General features: G+C 46.9%; 1 protein-coding gene across 1 annotated transcript in view; it reads right to left on the reverse strand.

Moving 5' to 3' along the window:
- LOC122254739 (uncharacterized) overlaps window positions 1-15000 on the reverse strand; it is a 37844-nt gene that overhangs the window by 9348 nt on the left and 13496 nt on the right. Inside the window, exons 7-15 of the mRNA XM_086534679.1 lie at window positions 13875-15000; window positions 13173-13445; window positions 12355-12567; window positions 11552-11682; window positions 10670-10798; window positions 8449-8646; window positions 2677-2859; window positions 1366-1576; window positions 688-855 (exon numbers count right to left, since the gene is read on the reverse strand). The exon at window positions 13875-15000 is cut by the window's right edge and continues 156 nt beyond it. Coding sequence (XP_086390805.1) covers window positions 688-855; window positions 1366-1576; window positions 2677-2859; window positions 8449-8646; window positions 10670-10798; window positions 11552-11682; window positions 12355-12567; window positions 13173-13445; window positions 13875-15000 — 2632 coding nt within the window. The remainder of the gene's footprint in view (window positions 1-687; window positions 856-1365; window positions 1577-2676; window positions 2860-8448; window positions 8647-10669; window positions 10799-11551; window positions 11683-12354; window positions 12568-13172; window positions 13446-13874) is intronic.

Below are 15000 nucleotides of genomic sequence, written 5' to 3' on the forward strand. Positions count from 1 at the left end.
CGTCATCGTTGTCTTTCGCAACTTCCGACGGCCGTATCGGGACGATGACCATGACCACGAACGACTAAGGACTCTAGGGATACGGCCGAAGATACCACCGAAATCGTGTCTCCGACGTGTTTCTCGATCGTCGCACGACCCTCCGACGACTATCGCAAGAGTTGGGCAATGGTTCTAAGACAAAATCACGGCGGTATTTTTGATGAGTAAAGTATCTTGTCGCGTGGGTCTGCGAGTCGCCTTGACACCGTGTCACGTGACTTTGCATCTCGGTGTACATGAAGCGAACAGACATTCAGTAAGTGAATGAAATAAGTCGAAGATATATATGTATCAAAAAGATAAAAAATAAAAAATAATGAGGCGGAAGTTCATGTCTTTTTATTACTGATCAAATATAGCAAGCTTTGTCACATGAATATTCTTTGTAATCTATATAACAAGAAAACAGATCAGCATTTTGTTGGTATGTGAAGATAGACACATAAAAATAAAGTTAAATGGAGAAAGAAAATAACACATTTCTTAAGAAAACAATAATGATTATAATGATAATGAGACAGATGATGATGATGATGGTGATGATGATGATATTGATGATGCTGATGATAATGATAATGATGATGATAATGATGATAACAACAACAATAATAAAAAACAACCATAAACAAAAAAAATCCAACATACCTCGACGGAGATCTTATCCGTACAGCCTCCTCTCAGAGTGTAGGCATGGGTAACTTTGCACTTGTACTGCAACACCAGCTGCAGCAGATGGCCCGCGATGCAGTCCAGGGTGTCCACGCTTGGCCCGATGCCACCTGGCCAGCTCAGCGAGGAGAGGCGCTTCATTAGCTGAGGAGAGAGAGAGAGAGAGAGAGATAGGGAGAGAGAGTGAGACAAGAGGTGAAAAGATGAAAAGGAGATGAGGAAAGTGTGTGTGTGTGGGGGGGGGGGGGGCGTGTGCGTGTGCGTGTGTGTGTGTGGGGGGGGGTGCGTGCATTTATGTGTGTGCGTGTGCGTGTGTGGGTACGTGCGCGCGTGCGTGTGTGCTTTCAGCGCGAGTGACAGTCTGGAAAAAAAAAAAACACGCACAACCCCTCCCCCTCAACCCCCCCACCTCACCTACTTAGAATCGAAACATCGAAGCCCCCCCCCCCCACCTAACCAAAGGTCACACTGCTTGGCTATCCAAAGCAAGAGCCCAACCCCCAACCCCCAACCCCCAACCCCCAACCCCCATCCTCCAGCCCCCAACCTCCAGCTCCCCCAGCCCCAACCCCCCAGCCCTAAGCTCCCCCATCCCCCAGCCCCATCCCCCATCCCCCATCCTCCAACCCCCCAGCCCCCAGCTCCCTAACTCACCGCCCTCAGCAGATCCACCATGCCCACGGCGCTCTGGCTGTAGCCCTCCATGTCCTCCTGGGCCACGAAGTCGTCCTGGTCAACCTCGCGCTCGACCTCCCCGAAGGCGAGGTGCTTGCTGAGGGCCAGCCACTGGGTCACGCTCGAGGAGAAGCTGTGGCGGTACTCCTGCGGGATCAGGTGCTGCGGCAGGTCGCTCTTGATGGTCAGTCTGGAGGACGAGGTGTGGAGGAGGATTGGAATGCTTGCTTTTTTTTGTTTTTTTTTAGGGGATTTTATATCTGCTTTATCGATAATGTAAAAACAAAATGACAGGGAGAGGTGTGTGAGCAGAATTTGCTATGGAGGAGGAGGAGGGAAGAAGAGGAGGAAGTGGAGGTGGAGCAAGAGGAGGAGGAGGAGGAGGAGGAGGAGGAGGAGGAGGAGGGGAAGGAGAAGGAGGGAGGAATAGGACAGGAAGGGAGGAGGAGGGAGGAAGAGGAGGTGAAGGGAAGAAGAGGAGGAGGAGGCGGAGGAGGAGGAGGAGGAGGAGAAGGAGGAGGAGGAGGGAGGAAGAGGAGGAAGTGGAGGTGGAGCAAGAGGAAGAGGAGGAGGAGGGAGGAAGAGGAGGAAGTGGAGGTGGAGCAAGAGGAGGAGGAGGAGGAGGAGGAGGAGGAGGAGGAGGAGGAGGAGGGGAAGGAGGAGGAGGGAGGAATAGGACAGGAAGGGAGGAGGAGGGAGGAAGAGGAGGTGAAGGGAAGAAGAGGAGGAGGAGGCGGAGGAGGAGGAGGAGGAGAAGGAGGAGGAGGAGGGAGGAAGAGGAGGAAGTGGAGGTGGAGCAAGAGGAGGAGGAGGAGGAGGAGGAGGAGGAGGAGGAGGGAGGAAGAGGACGGGAAGGGAGGAGGATGGAGGGGAAGGGAGGAGGAGAAGAAGGAGGAGGAGAAGGAGGGAGGAAGAGGAGGGGAAGGAGGGAGGAAGAAGAGGAGGAGGAGGTGGAGGAAGAGGAGAAGGAGGAGGTGGAGCAAGAGCAGGAGGAGGTGGAGCAAGAGCAGGAGGAGGAACAGGAGAAGGAGGAGGAGGAGGGGGGAGGAAGAGGAGGAGAAGGAGGGAGGAAGAGGAGGGGAAGGGAGGAGGAGGAGGAGGAGGAGGAGGAGGAGGTGGAAGAGCAAGAGGAGGAGGAGGAGGCGAAGAAGAAGAGGAAGAAAAAGAAGAAAAAACATATATATAATGTAAACAATAATAATAACAAATTATATGATAATAATATACCAACAAAAATAACAACGACATACGAACAGCAGTAAGCAAAAGGAGACCCAACGCCCAACTCACTTATTAATCTCGCTCAGATTATCGCACAGCATCCACGCAGCCTTGAGCGCGACCGGCAGGACTTCCTCCTTGCTCAGCGGAAGTCCTTCGTCGACCTCGAAGGCCAAGAGCGGCTTGACCAGCATCTGTGCGGCCGACAGGAGCTTCGGCATCACCAGGTACAGGTAATCGACCGCCATCTCGCTGGTAGGGGTAGGGGGTAGGGTAGGGGTTAAGGGGTAGGGGTAGGGGTAAGGGGTTATGAGTGGGGTTAGGGGTAGGGGGTAGGGTAGGGGTTAAGGGGTAGGGGTAGGGGTTAAGGGGTAGGGGTAGGGGTAAGGGGTTATGAGTGGGGTTAGAGGTAGGGGGTAGGGTAGGGGTAAGGGGTTGGGGTTGGGGTAGGGGGTAGAGGGTAGGGGTTAAGAGGTAGGGGTAGGGGTAGGGGTGGGGTTGGGGTAGGGGTTGGGGTTAGGAGTAGGGTTAAGGGTTAGGGTTAGGGTTAGGGGTAGGGGGTAGGGGGTAGGGAGTAAGGTATGGGTAGGGGTAGGGGTTAGGAGTGGGATTAAGGGATAGGGTTAGGGTTAAGGGTTAGGGATAGGGTTAGGGTTAAGGGTTAGGGATAGGGTTAGGGTTAAGGGTTAGGGATAGGGGTAGGGGTTGGGGTAGGTTAGGGATAGGGATAGGGTTAGGGTTAGGGTTAGGGGTGGGGGTGGGGGTAGGGATAGGGATAGAGGTAGGGGTAGGGGGATAAGGAAAGAGAGTGATTGTTAAGACTAGCAGTTTGGTGATGTGGTGTTTATAGTCTAGGGATATTATAAGATGTGTACAGTCTATGGCTCATATATAGTGTGTACAGTCTAGGCTAAATATAGTCAAGGGCATAATTATGTACATTGTAGGCCAAATATGTGATGTGTAGAGTCTAAGGCAAATATATATCAAGTACAGTCCAGGCCAAATATGTTCGATACATACTGGGTCAAATATATATAAATGTACAGTCTAGGGAAAATATATATACACACAGTCTAGACCAAAGTGTTTGAATATCACGTTTGAATAAAACACACACACACACACACACACACACACACACACACACACACACACACACACACACACACACACACACACACACACACACACACACACGTGAGAGGGACAAAAGTCGTATCCAGGAATGAAACTCTGAAACCTTCCTAACCTAACTAAGGTTCACGTTACTTGGCTATTCGAGACAATATCCGAAGCATGTTTCACTTTGCCATATACAGCCGTATTCTATAACGTTTTCTGCGTGTCGTGGCCATGTCATGTTCATGTTATGTCCATGTCGTGTTCATGTAACGAATGCGGTATTCTAGGACGCAAAAGCGCGGCACGTTTGCGTCAACTGCTTCAGGTTTACCAACCGTTCCAAAGTTAACCCACTTATTAACATGTTTCGGATGAATGGCACTGTCCACACGACAAATTCATAAGAGAAACTACAATCATAGGTAGCACTAACATAAGATAATTCAATTTTGGTATGAATCAGTCGTTGTACTTGTTCCTAGTTAAAGAATTGACAACCATTTCACGAACGCGCTGTTGGTAATTCACTCTACGCTCGATCAAAAAAACGGGATGTGAGGGACCGTGTGTTTATGAACAGATCTTCCTTATTTTATCTTTGTATATACTGTACATATATGCGCATTTTTAATATATCATGCATATAGATTTAATGGATACATATTTCATATAATTATATGCTTTAATTTTACGTCCCTGACTACTTTTACCATTCATTTAACTTCACTCTCCTTCGAAAAGTCCGCCAAAAGGTAAACAAACTCAAAATCAGCAGAGAATCCATGTTTTCCTAAAAGAGTTTGTAATCCGTGTCTAGGACAATGATGCCTAATATAACCAATATAGGTATTACTTTTCAAACGTAGTATGCACATATGAAGTATTGGTAAGAAAAAGTACAGTAAAAATATGATTTTTTTCACTTGTGTAACTATCGTGACAAGCCTACCCCCTTGCCACGGAGTTTCCACGATTGTTCCAATACTTTCCACGCATCTGCCACGAATTTGCCACGCTTTTGCCGCGAACCCGCGCTTCTAGAATAAGAATCGCGGCATGTTCATGTCATGTACACGGCGCGCTTAGGGACTTAGAATATGGCTGATATGGCAATAAAATAATGACAGTGGGTCTGGTACGTTGTCGTGCATAGAAATATTTGAAGAGTGCAAAGGATTATAATTTTGTAATGATAAAAAAGTTAATGATTTTCAAAGGTTGTTATCTGTGTTATAGGAGTTTATTACAGATAAACCGCCATGTTATTTAATTCTAGTAACCGGAACATTCTGCCACATACATCTATCTATCCCTAACTACACCCAACATGAAAAAGAAATCAAACTGAAAAATATAATTGAATAAGAAAAAAAAAAAAAAAAAAAAAAAAAAATCGACCACAGCATGCGTAAAGAAATTACATACAATATCCATTTCAATTACACAATCTACATTTTTTTTTCAAACGAGCAACCACGCATGCATCTGAAAACACCAGAACATCAAAATATTCCAAAACATTCCTCAGTCAAGTGTTTCACCTAAAGAATATTGTGTCAAATGTAGTTAAAGAGGAATGAAATCTTTACCAATCATGTCTTTATCAAACGCACACTCGTCCATTGTAATCTAAGTCAACGTGAACACCCATTCATTCATTGTCACAAACTCTAAAAACGTAAAAATGAAAACGAATATCTGGCATCATCTTAGTTTTAATTTTCTTTCGCGATTTCTGACATGGACAAACTCACGTGAAAGAGAACAAACATTACAACAATTGCAACATAGTGCAGTTAAGCATTCCAATTCATCCATTATTCGAACACTCACACTCACATCAAGAGAAAGCCCTTCCTCTTTCTAACTCGAATACTCACATCAAGAGAGGAAGCCCTTCCTCTTTCTAACTCGAATACTCACATCATGAGTAAGCCATTCCTATTTCTAACTCGAATACTCACATCATGAGTAAGCCTTTCCTCTTTCTAACTCGAATACTCACATCATGAGTAAGCCCTTCCTCTTTCTAACTCGAATACTCACATCATGAGAGTAAGGCCTTCCTCTTTCTAACTCGAATACTCACATAAAGAGAAAGCCATTCCTCTTTCTAACTCAAATACTCACATCAAGAGAGGAAGCCGTTCCTCTTTCTAACTCGAATACTCACATCAAGAGTAAGCCATTCCTCTTTCTAACTCGAATACTCACATCATGAGTAAGCCCTTCCTCTTTCTAACTCGAATACTCACATCATGAGTAAGCCCTTCCTATTTCTAACTCGAATACTCACATCATGAGTAAGCCATTCCTCTTTCTAACTCGAATACTCACATCATGAGTAAGCCCTTCCTCTTTCTAACTCGAATACTCACATCATGAGTAAGCCCTTCCTATTTCTAACTCGAATACTCACATCAAGAGAGTAAGTCCTTCCTCTTTCTAACTCGAATACTCACATCAAGAGAGTAAGTCCTTCCTCTTTCTAACTCGAATACTCACATCAAGAGAGTAAGTCCTTCCTCTTTCTAACTCGAATACTCACATCAAGAGAGTAAGTCCTTCCTCTTTCTAACTCGAATACTCACATCAAGAGAGTAAGTCCTTCCTCTTTCTAACTCGAATACTCACATCATGAGAGTAAGTCCTTCCTCTTTCTAACTCGAATACTCACATCAAGAGAGTAAGTCCTTCCTCTTTCTAACTCGAATACTCACATCATGAGAGTAAGCCCTTCCTCTTTCTAACTCGAATACTCACATCATGAGAGTAAGTCCTTCCTCTTTCTAACTCGAATACTCACATCATGAGTAAGCCCTTCCTATTTCTAACTCAAATACTCACATCAAGAGTAAGCCCTTCCTCTTTCTAACTCGAATACTCATATTAAGAGAGTAAGCCCTTCCTCTCTCTAACTCGAATACTCACATCATGAGTAAGCCCTTCCTCTTTCTAACTCGAATACTCACATCATGAGTAAGCCCTTCCTCTCTCTAACTCGAATACTCACATCATGAGTAAGCCCTTCCTCTTTCTAACTCGAATACTCACATCATGAGTAAGCCCTTCCTCTCTCTAACTCGAATACTCACATCATGAGTAAGCCCTTCCTCTAACTCGAATACTCACATCATGAGTAAGCCCTTCCTCTCTCTAACTCGAATACTCACATCATGAGTAAGCCCTTCCTCTTTCTAACTCGAATACTCACATCATGAGTAAGCCCTTCCTCTTTCTAACTCAAATACTCACATCATGAGTAAGCCCTTCCTCTTTCTAACTCGAATACTCACATCATGAGTAAGCCCTTCCTCTTTCTAACTCGAATACTCACATCATGAGTAAGCCCTTCCTCTTTCTAACTCGAATACTCACATCATGAGTAAGTCCTTCCTCTTTCTAACTCGAATACTCACATCAAGAGAGTAAGTCCTTCCTCTTTCTAACTCGAATACTCACATCAAGAGAGTAAGTCCTTCCTCTTTCTAACTCGAATACTCACATCATGAGTAAGCCCTTCCTCTTTCTAACTCGAATACTCACATCAAGAGTAAGCCCTTCCTCTTTCTAACTCGAATACTCATATTAAGAGAGTAAGCCGTTCCTCTTTCTAACTCGAATACTCACATCATGAGTAAGCCCTTCCTCTTTCTAACTCGAATACTCATATTAAGAGAGTAAGCCGTTCCTCTTTCTAACTCGAATACTCACATCAAGAGTAAGCCCTTCCTCTTTCTAACTCGAATACTCATATTAAGAGAGTAAGCCGTTCCTCTTTCTAACTCGAATACTCACATCAAGAGTAAGCCCTTCCTCTTTCTAACTCGAATACTCATATTAAGAGAGTAAGCCGTTCCTCTTTCTAACTCGAATACTCACATCATGAGTAAGCCCTTCCTCTCTCTAACTCGAATACTCACATCATGAGTAAGCCCTTCCTCTTTCTAACTCGAATACTCACATCATGAGTAAGCCCTTCCTCTTTCTAACTCGAATACTCACATCATGAGTAAGCCCTTCCTCTCTCTAACTCGAATACTCACATCATGAGTAAGCCCTTCCTCTCTCTAACTCGAATACTCACATCATGAGTAAGCCCTTCCTCTTTCTAACTCGAATACTCACATCATGAGTAAGCCCTTCCTCTTTCTAACTCGAATACTCACATCATGAGTAAGCCCTTCCTCTTTCTAACTCGAATACTCACATCAAGAGAGTAAGTCCTTCCTCTTTCTAACTCGAATACTCACATCATGAGTAAGCCCTTCCTCTTTCTAACTCGAATACTCACATCATGAGTAAGCCCTTCCTCTTTCTAACTCGAATACTCACATCAAGAGAGTAAGTCCTTCCTCTTTCTAACTCAAATACTCACATCAAGAGAGTAAGTCCTTCCTCTTTCTAACTCGAATACTCACATCAAGAGAGTAAGTCCTTCCTCTTTCTAACTCGAATACTCACATCATGAGTAAGCCATTCCTCTTTCTAACTCGAATACTCACATCATGAGAGTAAGTCCTTCCTCTTTCTAACTCGAATACTCACATCATGAGTAAGCCCTTCCTCTTTCTAACTCAAATACTCACATCAAGAGAGTAAGTCCTTCCTCTTTCTAACTCGAATACTCACATCAAGAGAGTAAGTCCTTCCTCTTTCTAACTCGAATACTCACATCATGAGTAAGCCATTCCTCTTTCTAACTCGAATACTCACATCATGAGGATAGGCTGGTACGTGTGCATGGAAATAGCCAGGAAGTTCAGGATAGGGTTGGTGAGGAGTCCTGCTCTCCTTAGGGACTCCTGCCACACCTGCCACTCTGTAGGAACCTCCACCACCAGGTCTTCCCTCGGGCTGGAGTCCTGGACGCTGGAAGGACCTTTCAACTCCTCCATGTATAGGGCTTCGATCCTAGATGAGGTCAGAGGAGGTCAAGATGAGGCCGGAGGGGAAGGTGGGTGGGTTAACCCGGTTAGGGTGTGATAGAATGATTAACAAAACTTGTGAATAGAAGTTTATACAAATAATGATTATCATCACAATTACTAATATCTTTACAATTATTACTATCATACAACTACAAAAAACAAACAAACTAAAACTTCATTAGTATCATTATCATCACCATTATCCTATAAAAAAAACTTCATTAGTATCATTATTATCATCATCATTATCCTATCTATATCCCTGTTCCCATTTCATCACCACTATGCACCAATCAATACCAATACTAGTCCAAACTCTTAGCCCACAATCACCCCAAACTTAGCTCACAATCTCCCCAAACTTAGCCCACAATCACCCCAGACTTTTAGCCCACAATCTCCCCAAACTTAGCCCACAATCTCCCCAAACTTAGCCCACAATCACCCCCAACTTAGCCCACAATCACCCCAGACTTTTAGCCCACAATCACCCCAGACTTTTAGCCCACAATCTCCCCAAACTTAGCTCACAATCACCCCAAACTTAGCCCACAATCACCTCAGACTTTTAGCCCACAATCTCCCCAAACTTAGCCCACAATCACCCCCAACTTAGCCCACAATCACCCCAGACTTTTAGCTCACAATCACCCCAGACTTTTAGCCCACAATCTCCCCAAACTTAGCTCACAATCACCCCAAACTTAGCCCACAATCACCTCAGACTTTTAGCCCACAATCTCCCCAAACTTAGCCCACAATCACCCCCAACTTAGCCCACAATCACCCCAGACTTTTAGCCCACAATCACCCCAGACTTTTAGCCCACAATCTCCCCAAACTTAGCTCACAATCACCCCAAACTTAGCCCACAATCACCCCAGACTTTTAGCCCACAATCTCCCCAAACTTAGCCCACAATCACCTCAGACTTTTAGCCCACAATCACCCCAGACTTTTAGCCCACAATCTCCCCAAACTTAGCCCACAATCACCCCAAACTTAGCTCACAATCACCCCAGACTTTTAGCCCACAATCACCCCAGACTTTTAGCCCACAATCTCCCCAAACTTAGCCCACAATCACCCCAAACTTAGCTCACAATCACCCCAGACTTTTAGCCCACAATCACCCCAGACTTTTAGCCCACAATCTCCCCAAACTTAGCTCACAATCACCACAAACTTAGCTCACAATCACCCCAAACTTAGCCCACAATCACCCCAAACTTAGCCCACAATCACCCCAGACTTTTAGCCCACAATCACCCCAAACTTAGCCCACAATCTCCCCAAACTTAGCCCACAATCACCCCAGACTTTTAGCTCACAATCACCCCAAACTTAGCCCACAATCACCCCAAACTTAGCCCACAATCACCCCAAACTTAGCCCACAATCACCCCAAACTTAGCTCACAATCACCCCAAACTTAGCCCACAATCACCCCAGACTTTTAGCTCACAATCACCCCAAACTTAGCCCACAATCACCCAAAACTTTTAGCCCACAATCTCCCCAAACTTAGCCCACAATCACCCCAAACTTAGCCCACAATCTCCCCAAACTTAGCCCACAATCACCCCAAACTTAGCCCACAATCACCCCAAACTTAGCCCACAATCTCCCCAAACTTAGCCCACAATCACCCCAAACTTAGCCCACAATCACCCCCAACTTAGCCCACAATCACCCCAAACTTAGCCCACAATCACCCCAAACTTAGCCCACAATCTCCCCAAACTTAGCCCACAATCACCCCCAACTTAGCCCACAATCTCCCCAAACTTAGCCCACAATCTCCCCAAACTTAGCCCACAATCTCCCCAAACTTAGCCCACAATCTCCCCAAACTTAGCCCACAATCTCCCCAAACTTAGCCCACAATCACCCCAAACTTAGCTCACAATCACCCCAAACTTAGCCCACAATCACCCAAAACTTAGCCCACAATCACCTCAGACCTTCGCCTCTACATACAAACAAACAAACCACTCACAACTAACCAAGTATCCACGTGTTTGCTGAGCGCCCCCAGAAGCAAGTCCGCAACACAGGCTGGCAGTCCCTGGGTCGCCAACTCACGCTCAAAAGGTTTTCGAAGTTCGTAACAGTTCTCGACTGTGTGGAAACATCTGTGAGGAGAATTCGAAGGAGTGTTAGTTAGTTAGTTCGTTTCTGGAATGTGTAGGTTTTGAGAATTGAAGTGCCGTCAGTCAGACATTTTTGTACTGTGATTTACGGAACATGCAAACGATAATGAATATATATATATATATATATATATATATATATATATATATATATATATATATATATATATATATATATTTAGGTTCGATCCTCATTAAGTCTGGTGGTGGTGGGAGTGGTGGTTGTGATGGTGGTGTGGTAGTAGCTGTGGTGTAGTAGTGATAGTGGTGGTGGTGATGGTATGGTGGTAACATGGTGTTGGTGCTGTGGAGATGGTGGAATTGTTGTTGTGGTGGTGGTGGGAGTGGTGGTGTGGTAGTGGTGGAAGTGTGGTGTAGTGGTAGTGGTGATGGTGTGATAGTGGTAGTGATGGTGTTGTGGTGTGGTTAGTGGTATAGACAGTAGTAGTAGTAACGGTTTTGTTAATGATAATACTGATAACAGTGACAGTGGTGGTGTAGGGGGAGGGGGGGGGGGGCAAACAGAAACCATCTACTCAATGAGGATAAACCCACCTTGGCATTTCATCATGAACAACCAATCCATTTCCCTAAAACAAAACACAGCGCATAACATGAGACACAACAAAAGATCAAACGAAAGGAAATGAACTCCTCCTCATCAATTAAGCAAAGAATACCAATCCACATCAAACATGAAACGATCAGCAAACAAACAGCCAATATGATCATCACCTGAGGTAGTTTTCCAGCCTAGGCAATTCGACCAGCAAGGACGTGCTTGGGAAGGACGTGTGCAGCATTTCGAACTCTTCCGTCAGCACGTGTCTCACCCAAGTAGACAGCGTCGTGCAGATCTCTCGTCTCTGGAAAGTCGAGAGAAGTCAGTGAGTCGGTTAGTTTTTTTTTTTGAGTCGGTTAGGTAAATTTATTGGTGTTGTTTCGTCTTTTTTCTCTTTTTCTTTTTTGAGTCGGTTAGGTAAATGTTTTTTTTTTTTTTTTTGAGTCGGTTAGGTAAATTTATTGGGGTTGTTTCGTTTTTTTTTTTTTTGCGTTCCTATTCTTATCGTTAGAACTGTTATTAACCCGTTCGCGCCGGTTCGATTATTTGCCTAAAAAAAAAAAAAAAAACGGAGAACAGTAAAAACCACATTAGGTTATTCCGTTCAAGCTACATTGGTTAGTAATTGGAGTTTAAAAAAGGACCCAAATGTAAAAAAGAAACATTTCCAAATTTCTCCTTTGCTGATTTTTTGTTTATAACTTTTCGCCAATTGATAAAGATCTACAAGTTAATTGCATAAAAGACTCCCTTTTCTTTATCAGACATTCAATATTAGCCTACAAATTAAAACTGTATATGCAAATAACCGTAAACTAGACTAAATACAGTCTTATTTACGTTCTTTGCTCTTCTTTTGTTTTACTTTTCATTCATTTCCTAACAAACAAATTCCAACGAAAAAAAAAGTGATTTAGGGAAGACAAAAGACACGACACAAAGACAACAAACACGAAGTCACTCTCCTGGCCCTCACCTGCGTCGTCACATACTTCCTGTCTTCGAGACTCTCCTTGACTCTCCTGAGCAGCGGCAAGAGCAGGGCGGGGTCGAGTGGCTTGACCCTCGTCAGGACAAGCCACGTGACCAGAGTCTTGTGGGATTCCTCGATCCGCGAGAAGAAGGTCAGCTGTTGCAGGACCACCTCGCCCACGGACCCCACTTCGCCTCGGTACTGCTTTAGGTCCTTCTGCGTGGTGGCGGGGGAGGGAGGGGAGAGGGGAGGGGGTGATTAGTTCCTTGGATGGAGGTGGGATTGGGTTGGGTGAGGTTGTGGTTGGGGTTGAGGTTGGGGTGGGGTGAGGTTGTGGTTGGGTTGGAGTGAGGTTGGGTTGTGGTTGGGTTGAGGTTGGGATTGGGTAGAAGTTGGGATTGGGGTTGGGGTTGTGGTTGGAGTTGGGATGGGGTGAGGTTGAGTTGGGGTTGGGTTAGGTTGAGTTGGGTTGGGGTGAGGTTGTGGTTGGGTTGGGATTAGGTTGGGGTTGGGGTTGGAGTTGGGGTTGGGGGTTGGGGTGGGGTGGGGTTGTGTTGTCTTCATTTGTTTTGTTTTGATTTGTTTTGTATTCGTTTGTTTTGATGTGCTTTATTTTGTGTTGGTTTGGTTGAGTTTATTGTGACTTGTCCTGATTCGTTTGGTTTGTGTTGTGGCAACGTCTATTCCTCTTATCATCATTACTATTCTTATCATCATCATTATCAATATCCCTTCTGTTATTTCTCTAGCCGAGAGCTTCGCGGGCGCAGCAGCCGTTCTTGTAGCCGCGCCCCTACGTTCCCTCGCCAAGCCCCACCTACCGTATTTTCGACTTGCAAGTCCACGAGCTTCCTGTAGGCGATGCTGTAGGTGTCGTAGGCGGTCTTGCTCAGCTCCGTGCTCGGGGGCGAAGGGAGAGTAACGCGCACGTGCAACTTGCAGACGCACCTCGCTCTCCTCCCCTTCGCCGCCGCGCCAGTTGCATCTGCAATGGCGCCGCCCTTGGATTTCCCCTTGTGCTTCGGGCTCTCGCCGCTGGGTCGAAGCAGGGTCATGGGGAACCAGCGCTCGGTCGTCCAGGTACCCACGACGTCCTGTGGGGAGAGGGACGGGGGTGAGCGGGTGGGTGGTGGAAGGGGAGGGAGGGAGGAAGGGTAATAGGTGGGAGTGAGTGAGTGAGTGAGTGAGTGAGTGAGTGAGTGAGTGAGTGAGTGAGTGAGTGAGTGAGTGAGTGAGTGAGTGAGTGAGTGAGTGAGTGAGTGGGTGGGTGGGTGAGTGAGTGAATAAGCCTACGAGTGCGTTTATGTATTAAAGAAATATATGTATCCATGCTTCCAGACATGAGTTAGATACATGAATGCACACAATAAAAACAAAGACGATAGGATATACACAGTGAACTTGAAATACCGTTCAGTATGATTATTGTTTTCGGCTGAGCGAGTAAATTAATAAGTGAATGAGTCAGTGAGTACACGGTTGTGCGTGTGCCTCATACTCATCTCATACGCGGACCACGTTACCTTGATGGGGATTTTGACGTGGCCAAGGAGGTCCGCCTTCAGGTTCGCCTTGCCGATGGACGCCAGGTACTCTCGGATGCCGTCGGGGTTGTCGGCGACGGGGGACGCCCTTCCGTTCTCCGGACTCCATCCCTCAGAGTCCTCCTCCATCGCCTTCTTGCTGCTGTTGCTCCTGTCCCTCAAGTTCCTAAAGGCTCTCAGAGTCCTCTGATCCTTCCACTTGGTGAAGATGCTCCTCGGGACGGTGATGGAGGACGCCGCCAGCACCCTCTCGAGGCGCGGCGACTCCGTTTCCGCTTCCGCTTCCGGCTCGGGGCTCTCCTTCTGCGGCCCGTCGCCGTCTGCGGTGTCGTCGAGGTCGTGCTCGTGCTCGTCGAAGGTATTGTGGTCCCCGGTGTAGCTCTTGTGGGACACGTCGTCGTCGAGGCCCTGTCGGGAGAGCTTCCCCGAGGAGGCCGCGTCCTCCAGGGAGTAGCTGCCCTTCTTGTAGCCGCGCTCCTTCATGCTCCCGATCCTCCGGAAGACCTCGGTGGCTTTGCTGGAGGCGAGGCGCATGCTCATGCTGCGCTTGGTGATGGAGGCGATGCTCAGCGAGCTCAGCGACCTCTGCAACTTGCTCTTGCTCTTGCTCTTGCCTTCGTCGCCCAGCGTCTGGTTGTGCCGCGCCCGCTCGTCGTCCTCGTCGAAGGGGGAGGCGCTGTAGGACATCTCGCTCGTTTCCGAGCGGATCGAGTTGGTGTCGGCGGCGGCGGCTCTCTGCAGTGCCGGCGAGGCGGGGGGGTCGTGGTTTTGGTTGAGGCCCTTGCGGAAGCTGGAGCGCAGGGTGGCGCCCATGCTCTTGAGGCCGCGGCTCTTGGGCTTCTTCTTCTGGGAGGCAAAAGGGAAGTCCTCGTCCGCCACGTTGGAGAGCTCGAGGTGCTGCAGGCTGGACGACCTCCCTGCTCCCGCTCCTGCCGGCGTGCTCGTGCGCAAGCGCTCGGCCGAGTGGTTGGAGCCGATGGAGGTCGTGTCGAGGACGCTCTGGTCGGCCGGGGCGCCGTTCCACGCCCTCGGCTCGTCTCCATTCTGCTGCTGCTGCTGCTGGTCGTCTTCGTTCTTCTCGTGGTCGTTTGGGTCGTCCTTGAGG

Source organism: Penaeus japonicus, unplaced genomic scaffold, assembly GCF_977035675.1.
Source record: "Penaeus japonicus unplaced genomic scaffold, GWHDUDI00000001_assembly GWHDUDI00000042, whole genome shotgun sequence".
Taxonomy (NCBI): Eukaryota; Metazoa; Arthropoda; class Malacostraca; order Decapoda; family Penaeidae; genus Penaeus; species Penaeus japonicus.